The 13706-nt window shown below is 41.7% G+C and overlaps 1 protein-coding gene across 1 annotated transcript in view; it reads left to right on the top strand.

Annotated features, from left to right (window-relative positions):
- The first annotated feature begins 528 nt into the window (after positions 1 to 528).
- LOC140549002 (PDZ domain-containing RING finger protein 4-like) overlaps positions 529 to 13706 on the top strand; it is a 69458-nt gene continuing 56280 nt past the window's right edge. The window contains exon 1 of the mRNA XM_072672205.1: positions 529 to 1042. Within this exon, the coding sequence (XP_072528306.1) occupies positions 974 to 1042 (69 nt within the window). The 5' untranslated portion in view covers positions 529 to 973. The remainder of the gene's footprint in view (positions 1043 to 13706) is intronic.

Genomic DNA, 13706 nt, shown 5'->3' with positions numbered 1-13706 from the left:
ACATAAAGTGATGTTTTGACCTTTAAATGTTTAGACCTTTCAATGGTTCTTTATGTAGACATCTCATGGAACCCTGCAATGGACTGGCACCATGTCTACTGGATATTCCTGCATTGTGGCCAATGATTCTGGGTTGGCTCTGGACTGACCAGGAAGAAGCGGGTAAGAAGATCGGTGTATCGATGGGTTCTTTACAGAACCAAAAGTAGTTCTTCTGTAGCATTGCAATAGAACCAAAGAACCATTTGAAGCACCTTTATTTTTAGCAGTGTGTGGCAAATAAGATGAAATTAGCTTGTAATTGAGTTCCATTCAAATGCTCTCGGATGCACTTCATCTTCAGCCTTGCCTTCTGAAACCTTCTAGTGGAGCTTTCTACTACTGCCAACACAAAGGAAGCCTCATTGTCTTTACAGGGGCTGATCCTTAATGAGCAAGTAGCCCTGCCTCCTTCTACTCTCCTGGCCACGCCCCCCTCTCATGCATATGCGGCTGCTCCCTCATCATTATTCATGGTCCAGGCAGAGCGCGAACGAAGGCTGGGAGAGCGAAAGGGGGGAGTGTCTGTGTATCTGACCGGCGTGTAAGTGAGAGAGAGCGTGTGTGTGTATGTGTGTGTGAGCGCGGGTGAAGGAGAAGAGGGGGAGAGAAGTCGGAGCCTGACATTGCTCCGGCTGCCGTTACTACTACTACCACTACTACAGCTGCTTCTGCTGCGATTGCATCGCACACTTGCTCTCGCACACACACACACACACACACACACACACACAGCAGCACATGAGCTTCTGACTGGAGCTGCTCATGTGCTTTACACACGCGCACGTACATGCGTGTATGTGTAGAAGGAGGATGCGGGAGAGTAGGGGAGAAGTGCTAAGGACAGACTGATGAGAGACTGGACGTTGACCCCCCCGAGCGCTTCTGGGGAGAGAGCGAGAGAGAGTGGTCCGGCGTATCCGTGACGACGAGGATGGGCTGCAATCTGTGCTCCCTGCAGAAGAGAGAGGAGCATTACAAACTGCTGTACGAGATATCGCAGGTAGGACTGGACGAGAGAGCTCCACAAAAGAGAGAGAGAGAGAGAGAGCGAGAGAGGTAGACTTTATGTTGGTCAGAGCGACAGAGGGACTTTGTGAGATTTAGAAGAATTGTGTCTTCAGTTTCACACACAGACAGCCTGTCAGGAAAAAGAACAAAATGCAAGGGGGAAAAAGCTGTGGTAGATGTGCCAGAGGAATGGTCCACACCGAGAAACAAACAAAACTAAAGGAGGAAATGGGAGAGATTGAGAGAGAGTCAGTGTGTGTGTGTGTGTGTGTGAATGTGTGTGTGTCTGTTCCTTTAGAGAGGAAGTGTGATAATTCTTTCTTGCCAAGGAGAAGGTCCCTGGTGGGATAGCAGAGATCGTATCCAAACACCTGTGCTAAACCAACATAGAATGGAAGAGACCCAGTTCTTCTGACAGTTTGAGGTTAGAGTGTACATATGGATTTGTGGAGTTCTAGTATGAGCCTCAAATAACATCTCTAATTTTTTTTCCAGCACTGTAATGTCTCTGGACAGCACAGAAAATAGCATCTGAAAAAAATAGCATCTCTATTTAATTACGTACAGCTTATACAGTGAGTTACAACAAGCATGGTTCCAGTTGTTTTAACCTGTGTCAAACATGGTAAAACATGTAAAAGGTAGAATTTCTTTTCAACAAAACCAGATTGTATAGGCATAAATAGCTTTATATAATGTGGTACACACAATGTGGTATAGATTGAACCTGGATTGAGACTGTCTCCTGTTGTTCATGTCAGTTGTATGTAAGTCAGACCTAATTCATATCTGTTTACTCCATGCTTATGCTATCAATGCCTACAACACCAACTTGGGTGACCATGTAACCTAACTGATAATCTCATACTGTCATACTCAGTCATACAGAGTTGTTAGTATTTCTGACACATACTTTACTGAAGAATTACAGGCATTGGCTGTTCTCATAGTTTTCAATGTTTTTGAGTCAGAAATGGTTTGGTTGCCACTACATGCTTTCCTTAACCAGTGGAAGCACTAATATGTTGGCTGCATGTTTGCCATCTAAAAGGATGAGTGTTACAGTATATCGTCTCTTGTGTTTCCAAAATTGCAAAAACAACCTTCTTAATGTCCAATGGAAGTCAATGTGGTCTATTGGTCTGTTCATCGTGACATTCTGACACAACAACTGCCAGATTTACATCATGGCAAAAAGTGAAAATTTAAAACAATTTAGAGTCCAGATTCCTTCAGGACAGCGATATGCTAGTAACATCATGCTTCTGTGTGAACTGAGCTAAAACTGTGGTTGAAGCTGCTTCACTGGTGCTGGTTGATCTTTGTTCTGCTCTCCAAACGTCATGACGATTTGACCAGCTGATTGAGTTGAGTGTTGTCTCTGTGAGAGACTATACATCACCTTTCTTCTCACAACATCCATACACTCTTTCAAATAAAGAAGCCAGAGCAATTGAAGCACTCATTTTTAAGATAAGGTCGTCTTAAGATCCTTGGCATCACTCCAAAAGGACCCTTTTTGGCACTCTTATGTATATTTTTAGTGTACTAAACCAAACAGACACATACACTCACACTCAGACACACATAGCCAAAACATATCTGCCACAAGTTCTTTCTCAATGGTAAGATCACAGACTCATTAGCGCTTTTATTAAACAATCCTCAGCCTTAATTAGATGTGAAAAGTCTCGCTTCGTGCTTCGTGTGAAACAGGCAGATCAGGTTGGTTAATTGCCTTCATTGTCCACTGGCTTTGAGTTGGTGTGAAGGGTTTTGAGGGGATGCTGAACATCGTCTGAGAGCTAGAAGTCACTGATCCCTACAAGGAGATTTCATGTTTTCTTGTAGCTCAAACGATTCTTTCTTAACCACGTGTCCTTTCAGCAGCATACCATATCACGAGTATTCTGAGAACTTTCATAGACCTGCTTTGGACAGAGTTGGAGCTTAAATGCATTGTATTGTAGTGCTGTATATATATATATATATATATATATATATATATATATATATATATATATATATACAGTTTGCATCAAAATATGTAAACCCCAAGCTCCCTGATGGCAGCAACTCTACACTCTTGAAAATGAGGTTCTTCAAAGGTTCATTAATACTTATAATAATATGCCTAGAACCATGGCAACTCAGAACAATCCGAATGCTTAAGTGGTTATAAAGCCTTTATAAAGAAAAGGTTCTTATAGCGTGTCAGAGAACTTTTCCAGTACTATGTGGAAGCGCTTTGCATGGGGTGAATGCTCCAAGAATGTCTTCTAAACCTTACATAGCTGGTTTTGATTGGACTGTTTTGTTATGTTTTAGCATCAATTACAGTCCTATACAGTAATGTAAATGTAAGCCATCAATTCCCAACTTTAATAATGTTGGATTAACTCATTTCAAAAGTACTGGATCATAGCACCATAGCTTAATGCTGGGGGGCTTTATGGTGCCAATAGGTTCATGTTTATCTGCTCCAGGGAGTCCTATTTCTTTGGCAGTGTGTCTCTACAGGGACTAGAGAAGCTGTGTGTGTGCATTTGAACATCTGTGTCAGCAATAGGTGCAGCTTAACAGTTTTTATTGAGGAGGTGTCCACAAACATTTGGACAGTGCTTTTAATGGATCTTGAGATTCCACAATTAAGCTTCTATTTAAACATTATATATAATATTATATTTTTTGTGGATTCTTAAAAAAATCGCTATATACTTTTCATGTGTTATTATTAATATTAGCTTATAAGGGTTTGTATTCTCCATAATCTAAGCTCAGACAACAAAGCCTGCTGCTGCTCCCACCTCTCTGCTTCCCCATGAGCTGAGTTTTCTGCTTGCCAGAGGCAGCATGTTGTGTACAGTCCTGTGTGCAGTGCCGGTGCAGGAGGTGTGTGTCAACCCAGTAATGTTAGATAAGACGGCTTCTGATCCTACACATACTCTCATCCCTCATCTTCTGCAGCAGAGTACTGCCACATCAGCATCTCAAACCCTATCTCTACGGGGGGGGGGGGGTTACAGAGAGCAGGAGAGAGAGGTTTAACCTAATGAATACGATGAACTGTATCCAGGTGATCTGTCTAGGTTGTAAGGTTGGACATTCTGTACAATATTTCTGTTTAAAAGAATTCTTAAAGATCTTATTGCCTCTACACAGTGTTTGGCAGGTACACTATGCTCTTCTTCGAGGGTTTTTTACTGAATGAACTAGTTCTATACAGAACCATGGAATCTCTTAGAGCCATTTGAACTTTGCCTGGTTCAGACAGCAAAGAAACTCTTTTCGATAATGGAGAAGTTTCAGATGGTTCTTTGTCAAACCCTTTAAAGATGGTTCTATGTAGCACCAGAAAGGGTTCGACTATTGTTATGAGTTAAATAATCCTTTTTCAGTACTGTATAGAATCATTTTGGCGTGTACCACTCAAACCGAGTCTACACTAAAGTTGACTGCATACACACGGATAATCCAAAGTAAAAGTTTGGGAATTTGCCACCATACCAAATTTGCCACTATACCAAAGTTACTCTTAAATGTCAAGGGTTCTTCAAGAGTTCAAGGCACTGGTTCTATGTAGAACTCAAAGAATCATTTCAATGCTTAAATGGTCCTTTGTCTGGTTGGAAAATTCTTCTCTGTAGTAGAAAACCTCTTGAAAGAACCTTTGAAAAATAGAGTTCCACTATTACACTCTTTTTCGGTACTATATAGAACCTGTTATCTGTCCTAACACTGAAAAAACAGCAGAATCGAAAATAGTGAATAATTGGTTACGGTTTGTGGAACAGATGCTCTATGCTGAAAGGTCTGATACTGAAGCAGAGATGCTGCTGAGCTTGGACCTTTGTTCTTTTTGCCTCTTCTCCAGCGCACCATAGAGTTCTGCTGTCAGTTCAGCAGTTTAGATGTTGGAGCTGGGCTGGTGAAAGATCAGCACTGGACAGCGCTTTTTGTCTCTTGGCCTCCCACCCTTGAACCTCCCTTCTCTACTACAAACACACACACACACTGGCACATGGCCATGTTCACCTGACCCATCAGCCAATGGGAAATTTATGAATGTTTCTCCTTCTTGATCTCTTTCTCAATCTCTCTTTCCTACCCTCTTTCTTTTACTAATATTACATATATATTACATACAGTGAAATTAGTTGGTGTGTCTGCAGTCTAAAATTAATCATATTTTAGACTATTATTTAGGGTTAGTTGAATTATTTAGGATAAAAAAGTGATTACATTGAAAGTACGTTAAAGTTAATCACTAGCCATTTTAACTGTTTTAAATGTCAAGAAAACTTTATATCTATGTTTACTATGGTGATACAGTCTTTATGACACAGGGACTGGATTCCTCCATACCCTGCCCCTCTCTCTTTTCTTTCAACTTGCCATGCATTGAAAGCTGCCAGCATACTGCATGTGTGAGTGTCACACAGCATCTGGGAGGAGTTAAACTCACTGGTGTGTGTCTTTTTTGGACTAATTAGCGAGACTGCAGATGCTGGGTTGAGGAGCTGATACACACTGCTGAGCATAGTGTGATAGGCTGCTGAGTTGTTTTGTATATTTTGTACATTCACTTACTGCTCCTGAGTGTGTGTGTGTGTGTGTGTGTGTGTGTGTGTGTGTGTTTTGTGAGGGCCGTTTTTTTTTGTTGTTGTTGTTGGCTGTCATGATTAGAGAGGAGTTCCATAGGTTCCACCCAAACATTCTCTTCTCTAATGTCAGGAAAACGTGTTGGAGAGTGCCCCCTCTAGGACAGCTGCTTATAGTGTCATATAAAGGTTCTTCAAGGTTTCCTTAGTAAAGACAATAGTTTTATATCGAACTATGATAAGTTCTGTATAGAAACATCTGGATGCTTAAATGTTTTTTTGCCATTCTTAAGGTTTCTTCTAATAGAATCTTTGAAATATAGCATCAAATAGGGTTCCACTATTGTCAGGAATCAAAGAGCCCTTTCAGTTCTATAGACCCTGTTTTACTGCAGTGGTTAGCTGGAATGACCGTGGTGTAGAATAGGAGAGTGTGTGTTTGTGATGAGAGTATGCAGTTCATGTTTTTACATTTGTGTTTGTGTGGCTGTGGGTGGAGTGTGTGGAGAGAGAGCGCATGGTCAGTGTGTGTATTCTTGTGTTGGTGTTTGGTGTGTGTGAGTGTGTTTGTGAGTTTATGTAGCATGTGGTTAAGGACAGGTGTGAACGTGTGTGCTTGACAAATGGGTTTCATCACTATGGGGGAATTTTCTGCCTGGGTCACCCCTACCGTGTGTGTGTGTGTGTGTGCACACGTGTGTGAAGAATGGCCTGAGGCCTCTGCACCCTGCCTGGTGGTGGTCACCCCTCTTGGCGCTGTGCTCCTATCTTCTACCTCTATGCTACAAATGTTCCCATCCATCTTCTTGTCCCATTACATTTTTCTGAGTGATGGTCCTCAGCCATTAAAATTGATAGGAGGAGAACAAAGAAGGTGAAAAAAAGAAGAATGCGTCACTTGATTGATCTCATGGCCACAGCCTGGAGATTACAGCCTAGTTTTTTATATATAAGGGAGCGAGAGCCAGAGAGAGTGAGCGAAGGAGAGACCGAGAGAGAAAAATAGATACATGTATTGAAAAAGAGAAGATGTGTTTTCCAGTCATACCTGCAGTTGTGATCTTCTCTCATCTTATCCCCTCCTTTTTTTCTGCTTCTGTTAAACGTAAACTCCATCAGCTGTCATATAAATGGACTGGGAATGGACATTCACAAAACCAGAGTGGTGAAGTTTACAGGAGATGCCAGTTTATTCCAAGACATTTTGGAGCATTTCTGTTGATCCATTAATCGATTACATTTTCGCTATGTATGATGTGCTGTCTGTGTGACAGTGTGAACAGCGAAACACACTTAACGTGTGTTTCGCTGTTCACACTGTCACACATCTGAATTTGGTGGTATTGACATCCCAAACATATCCGATACGCTGCAATGCAACTCAGTCTGAACAGCCCCATCAGAATTTATTCAACTTTCAGCTCAATCCAACTCGACATTCTTCATAAATGCGTGCCAAGGAGAAGGGGAATGGGTTATGTGAAAACGGCTCACGTTGAAGCATTGCTCTTTGGCGCACGTATGGCAGCTTAGGAGAATGAAGGATTCAGAAGAATGACGGGTATAGGTCACATGAAAAAAAAGATCTAAAGAAATCGGATTCTATGAGAAACGTGTGTGAGAAATCCTGCTGTGTGAACATAGCCTTTGCTACACAATGTAAAACAAACAACTATCAGATTTTTTGACACACGATATCTGTCAAAGATCTGGTTCTGAGCTTTGTTTTTACCCCCTTTGTCCTTAACATCTTAATAGAGGCCTTTTTTTAAACATATTTTGCACACATTTCAGCTCATGGTAATTCTTTTGACCTAGTGGTAAACAGAAACTGAGTTCCAGACAGTTTATGCCAGGCAAGCGGTTCAGGCCAGTCTTTGTTGAGATTGTTAATAGACTTTTAAACTAGGGCTAGGCAATATGGCACAAATGTAATATTGCAATATGTCTAGAATTTTATTACAAGACACAATATGTAATGACATGTATACTTTTTTTTGACACATAATAAGTTGAAATGGACAAACAAAAAAATAACTGGTGGTGATTTAGTTTAGCGTTTCACACACGTCCAGATCCAATGAACCAGAACTATACTAGTTATACTGTCTGAGTAATGAAACAGTAGTATGCAGTTGGTTAGCATTATATAAGAACTGGTGATGTTCATAATATACACTGAAAAGCCTGTTGTTATATAATAGGATGTCATTTTTGGCAATTGTAGATCATAGGTCACATTGCCCAGCCCTATTCTCAACTTCTTGTTACAGTATCACATTTAAAAACAGTGCTCATAGTTGTTGTTGTCCTAATAATTGCTTTCTTCTTGGTGAGACCATTAAGAGTTAAGGCAAAGAAAAAAAAAGACTGGAAAATGCTGCTCCCCGTACCTCATGCAGCTCAAGCACTGCAGTGGGTTATGTAATCAGAATTTCACTTTTCATATCGTCAGTGTGCCATTCAGCCTGCCTTTCCATTCAGCACTGATTGCAGTAGTTTCTATGACACATCAAACGTGCTCCAGCTTCAGAGCAGTGAATTCCAGCCCCAGTCTCAGCTCCCCTACTGCTTTTCATTGCTGTGCTTATACTGTTTTACCACACTTCAAAAACCAATGGTCAGCCCTTTCACGAGATGTATTGAGAGAAAAAGTCTCAAGAGTGGGTTTGGGAACTACTGTGCAATCATTTATGCCTGTGTGCATATGTGTGTGTGTGTGTGTGTGAGAGAGAGAGAGAGAGAGAGAGAGAGAGAGAGAGAGAGAATGTAGGATTGGTTGTAATTGCCTGATTCTAAAAGAACTTGTCTCTTTTATTGCTAGTAAGAGGATTAGCAGAGGTCCATTTCCGACAGTTGAGGGTTTTTCCAATAAGGACTGGCCTGCCCCATTGCCTCTATTGTACACAGTGTAATAGCAGGCCTTTGGGTGAGACTGAGAGCACATGGCATGGGCTGGCACAGGATAGTGTGCAATACTCAAAGGGTGATTCAAAAAGATGATTCAAAGGGTTCTTTGAGCGATGCCACAGAAGAACCCCTTTCGGTTCCATTGTAAAGAGCACAGAAACCTGATGTCAATGGTCTTGAGACATCTCTACTGCAAACAATGGCATCACGTAAAGAAGCCTATGTGTTGCTTTGTTATGTTGAATGTGTATTTAAACTTTTCTGTATGTGGGTTCACACTTTATTTCCCCACTTTCATAACCACATAACTTTGTTATCTAACAAAGAAGTATGAGTCTGATATCATTAGACAATGCTGGATTAGATATTACCTTAAAACCTGATTCTGTAAACAATCCTGGATAAAATAGCACACAAGTGGGAAAAAGTCTTATAACTTAAGGTGCTACCAAGATTTCTTTAAGGGATAATGCCATAAAAGAACCAATTTTGGCTTAATAAGAACCATTTTTGTAAAAGAGAACCTATTAAAGGTTGTGAATTAGGTAAATTAGGTTCTTCACACTCTCATCTCTTTTACAAAAATGGTTTTGCTATTGCAATGCTTAGAGAACCCTATTCCTTGTTTTATAGCAGTCATTAAATAATATGTCTTAAGACTCATTACTGAATAACCAGGGCACTCACTTCACAGTTTTAGTCAGCTGTCAGTCTGTAGTCATGTGTTGCCTATTATGTCCAGTTCATGCTGTGGAATATACACTGAATACATATCCAGCTCTAGCTTAGTTTTTATCTGGTAAGGATGATATTTCAAGCTCTGATTCTCTCAAGATTGTAAAGATATTTGTAGCCCGTGCCAAGGTGAAACTCGTTATTATGTGATGTCCCATCTGTATCTAATCATCTAGTGTCTGCGCTCTTGCTTACGAAGACTGCAGTCTGTGAAGAACTGACGTTAAGTGTGAGATGCTCTCCACTTTTAAGATCTGTTAGGACCGTATAAGTCGTGCAGTGTAAGCCTGGCTTCATACAGCCAGGTTTCGTCTCAGAAGGCTTTATCAGTGAAGTCCTCTATCTCCCTGGTGAGGATTTAAGTGAGGGCTGATGAACTGACCTTTAGCGTTAGCACCTATTCCTTATTTCCTTATGCCTGTAAGAGCAGGGCTAACCTTTACAACCATGTATCAGATTCACAGCCAGTCTTCCTGACCCTGCAGAGAAGAAGAGAACCTGGACAGAATATTTCTGTCATTGCTTTCCACTTTCATCCCACTGTATTTTACTGTCATTGGATCTCTCTATATTCCATACTCATAAATACAGTATTTATTATGCTGCGTTCCCTTACCTCGGATGTCAGATGTCGGAGCATTCCAGTTAAACATTCTGCTAACTGTACACTGTTTCAAAACATTTCCAAAGCACAGTTAGCTAAAGACAGTCCATTTCAGGTGTTTTAGCATTGTTAGCACTGTCCCAGGTTAGCATTGTTAGTGATATCAGTTGACAACAGCGTTTTATATGGTATTTTTTATTGCATCTGAACACTATGGAAACACATCAACAGGTAGAAACTGGACGGTACTGTGTACAACTGATTTAATGAGACACAAATAATTGATAGACCTGCTAATAAGCTGCTGCTTTTATTACTGCTGATGTGCGGCCTGGCTATCTTAGAATTTGGCTTGGTGAGGCTCTCCCAATTTTCTGAGGAAATCCTCATCGTTCTTGTTGAAATTTTCTACCTGAAACTGGGGAATTCCTGCATCCCAGATCAAACAGAACGCAGAATTAGAATATGTAAAATTGTATCATTTATAACATACAGTTCCGACCTCGCAAAGGTCACAACTCAGCACAGCTTTGACTGCAATTTTTGGAATGACCAAAACCAGACAATTCTAATAAAGAGAACCGTCCAGTTGCTCACAAAAACTCAATTGGGAAGAAACACCTTGGCCCATGACAAATTGAGCACAGGGTGAACCCCTCTTTAGTCTCTCGGTTTGGAACCAACAGAGGAAATTTGGAATCACTCACTCAGTGAAATTTCTTACTCTAGGACAGAAGCCAGTTTTGCCTTTGTCTTCAGCAGCGGTCTCCATCCCTCCCTCTGGAGATCTGTTCTCTTAAACATGAAGATGGTTCTTACCATAGAAATAAGCATTTTTTGAAAGATATGAGTTGAAATTGGTCAAGAACCTTTACATGTTTTAAAATCTTCTTCTTCTTTAATAGTTCTTTTTGAAACAAAAAATTGGACTTTTTTAAGAGGGTTCATTACTTCAGGTTTCACCACCAACCAAAATCTAACACAGTTCAGCTAATTAAGCACTTCTGATCGCAGTATGGTTCCTCATGGAACCAAAAACGGTGGCATAGGTGATGAAGACAGGCAGAGTGCCGAAGTGTCAACAGCTGAGTGGCATGTGTTAGTCAAGGTCTTGGTTATATGAATGTTGATATTGGCAGGTTTGTTAGCATTTGTTAAAAAGATCTAGACTATTGATCCTGGTTTCCCACACAGTTGTCAATCAGAGCTGTAGAGCTGGCTGTCAGACCTGACGGTCAAAGAGCGAGCCGGCCTCCGTGGCATTGCACACTGTGTTGCCGTATTGTTTGTCTCCTCTTCAGAGGGCAATAAATGAAACATTGCACCATATTTCCTCTGTTTCACTGGCACAGACACATTATTAAATTCAGTGGCGGGGAAGCTGTAGCGACCCCTCCACATAAATGACACTTTATGCATTTCAAAGCAGCAATCTCCCTCCTTTATGGCTGGGCGTAAATCGGACTGAAGGGATTGTTTGTAGCGTAATGAAATGCCTGGCTCTGTGTGTGTGTGTGTGTGTGTGTGTGTGTGTGTGTGTGTGTGTGTGTATGTTGGGGTGACAACATCCTCAACAGCTTGAGCCGCAGGCTTGGAACAGTGAATAAAACCGAACGCACCCAGCATAACCCTATGAAATCGCATACGGAACTGGCTGGCTGGCTGGCTGGCTGGCTGGCATTGGGCAGGAGCCACCATCCGTCTGATTATCCTCATTTAGCTTGTTAAGAGGACACGCGTCCTCTGCTTCAGTTAAAGCATTGTGCCAGAGAGGTGAGGGCAGCGACTGTTAGAGACCTTTTGAATGCTGTAATGATGGGTTATCTACAGAGCTGATGGCTTGGTGAACTGAGCCGGACTGCTGCTGGGTGATGTGACTGGGTGTATGCTTCTCACATGCAGCCTCACTGTCTGCCATCATTTAATTGGTCCTAACTTAGCAGTAGGAAGGTGCGAGCTGAGAGAGCTGATTTCCCTTTTTCATATAAAGTTCATAGAATTGTCTGTTTGTGTCCTTCATGTGTCTCCTGTGTAACTGTGTAGAAGTTACACTGACTGACCGCTGGGTAACAAGCCCTGCTTTTTGCAGATGTGCCTGCCACAGATATGATGCTGACCACAGGTCAACTACTGCAGCTGATATTAGCTACATGTTAACTACTGCAGCTGATATTAGCTACATGTTAGCTGCTCTAGCTGAGGTTAGCTACATGCTACCTGCTCTAGCTGATGTTAGCTACATGTTAGCTGCTCTAGCTGAGGTTAGCTACATGTTAACTGCTCTAGCTGATGTTAGCTACATGTTAACTGCTCTAGCTGAGGTTAGCTACATGTTAACTGCACTAGCTGAGGTTAGCTACATGTTAGCTGCTCTAGCTGAGGTTAGCTACATGTTAGCTGCTCCAGCTGAGGTTAGCTACATGTTAGCTGCTCTAGCTGATATTAGCTACATGTTAGCTGCTCTAGCTGGTGTTAGCTACATGTTAGCTGCTCTAGCTGAGGTTAGCTACATGCTACCTGCTCTAGCTGAGGTTAGCTACATGTTAGCTGCTCTAGCTGGTGTTAGCTACATGTTAGCTGCTCTAGCTGAGGTTAGCTACATGCTACCTGCTCTAGCTGAGGTTAGCTACATGTTAACTGCTCTAGCTGAGGTTAGCTACATGCTACCTGCTCTAGCTGAGGTTAGCTACATGTTAGCTGCTCTAGCTGGTGTTAGCTACATGTTAGCTGCTCTAGCTGGTGTTAGCTACATGTTAGCTGCTCTAGCTGAGGTTAGCTACATGTTAGCTGCTCTAGCTGGTGTTAGCTAATGTTAGCTGCTCTAGCTGATATTAGCTACATGTTAGCTGCTCTAGCTGAGGTTAGCTACATGTTAGCTGCTCTAGCTGGTGTTAGCTACATGTTAGCTGCTCTAGCTGAGGTTAGCTACATGTTAGCTGCTCTAGCTGGTGTTAGCTACATGTTAGCTGCTCTAGCTGAGGTTAGCTACATGTTAACTGCTCCAGGTGATGTTAGCTACATGTTAGCTGCTCTAGCTGGTGTTAGCTACATGTTAGCTGCTCTAGCTGAGGTTAGCTACATGTTAACTGCTCCAGGTGATGTTAGCTACATGTTAGCTGCTCTAGCTAGTGTTAGCTACATGTTAGCTGCTCTAGCTGGTGTTAGCTACATGTTAGCTGCTCTAGCTGGTGTTAGCTACATGTTAGCTGCTCTAGCTGAGGTTAGCTACATGTTAACTGCTCTAGCTGGTGTTAGCTAATGTTAGCTGCTCTAGCTGGTGTTAGCTAATGTTAGCTGCTCTAGCTGAGGTTAGCTACATGTTAACTGCTCTAGCTGAGGTTAGCTACATGTTAACTGCTCTAGCTGGTGTTAGCTAATGTTAGCTGCTCTAGCTGGTGTTAGCTAATGTTAGCTGCTCTAGCTGAGGTTAGCTACATGTTAACTGCTCTAGCTGATGTTAGCTACATGTTAACTGCTCCAGGTGATGTTAGCTCATGTTAACTGCTCTAGCTGATGTTAGCTACATGTTAACTGCTCTAGCTGATGTTAGCTACATGTTAACTGCTCTCGGTGATGTTAGCTACATGTTAACTGCTCTAGCTGATGTTAGCTACATGTTAACTGCTCCAGGTGATGTTAGCTACATGTTAGCTGCTCTAGCTGGTGTTAGCTAATGTTAGCTACATGAGAACAACTCTAGCGGATGTTAGCTATACGAGAACTACTCCATCTGATATTAGCTACATGTTACCTGCTCTAGCTGATGTTAGATACATGTTAGCTGCTCTAGCTGATGTTAGCTACAT

This window comes from Salminus brasiliensis, chromosome 2 (genome assembly GCF_030463535.1).
Source record: "Salminus brasiliensis chromosome 2, fSalBra1.hap2, whole genome shotgun sequence".
NCBI lineage: Eukaryota > Metazoa > Chordata > Actinopteri > Characiformes > Bryconidae > Salminus > Salminus brasiliensis.
Note: the sequence above shows the minus strand (reverse complement) of the source record. Positions and strands in the feature narration are given on the sequence as shown.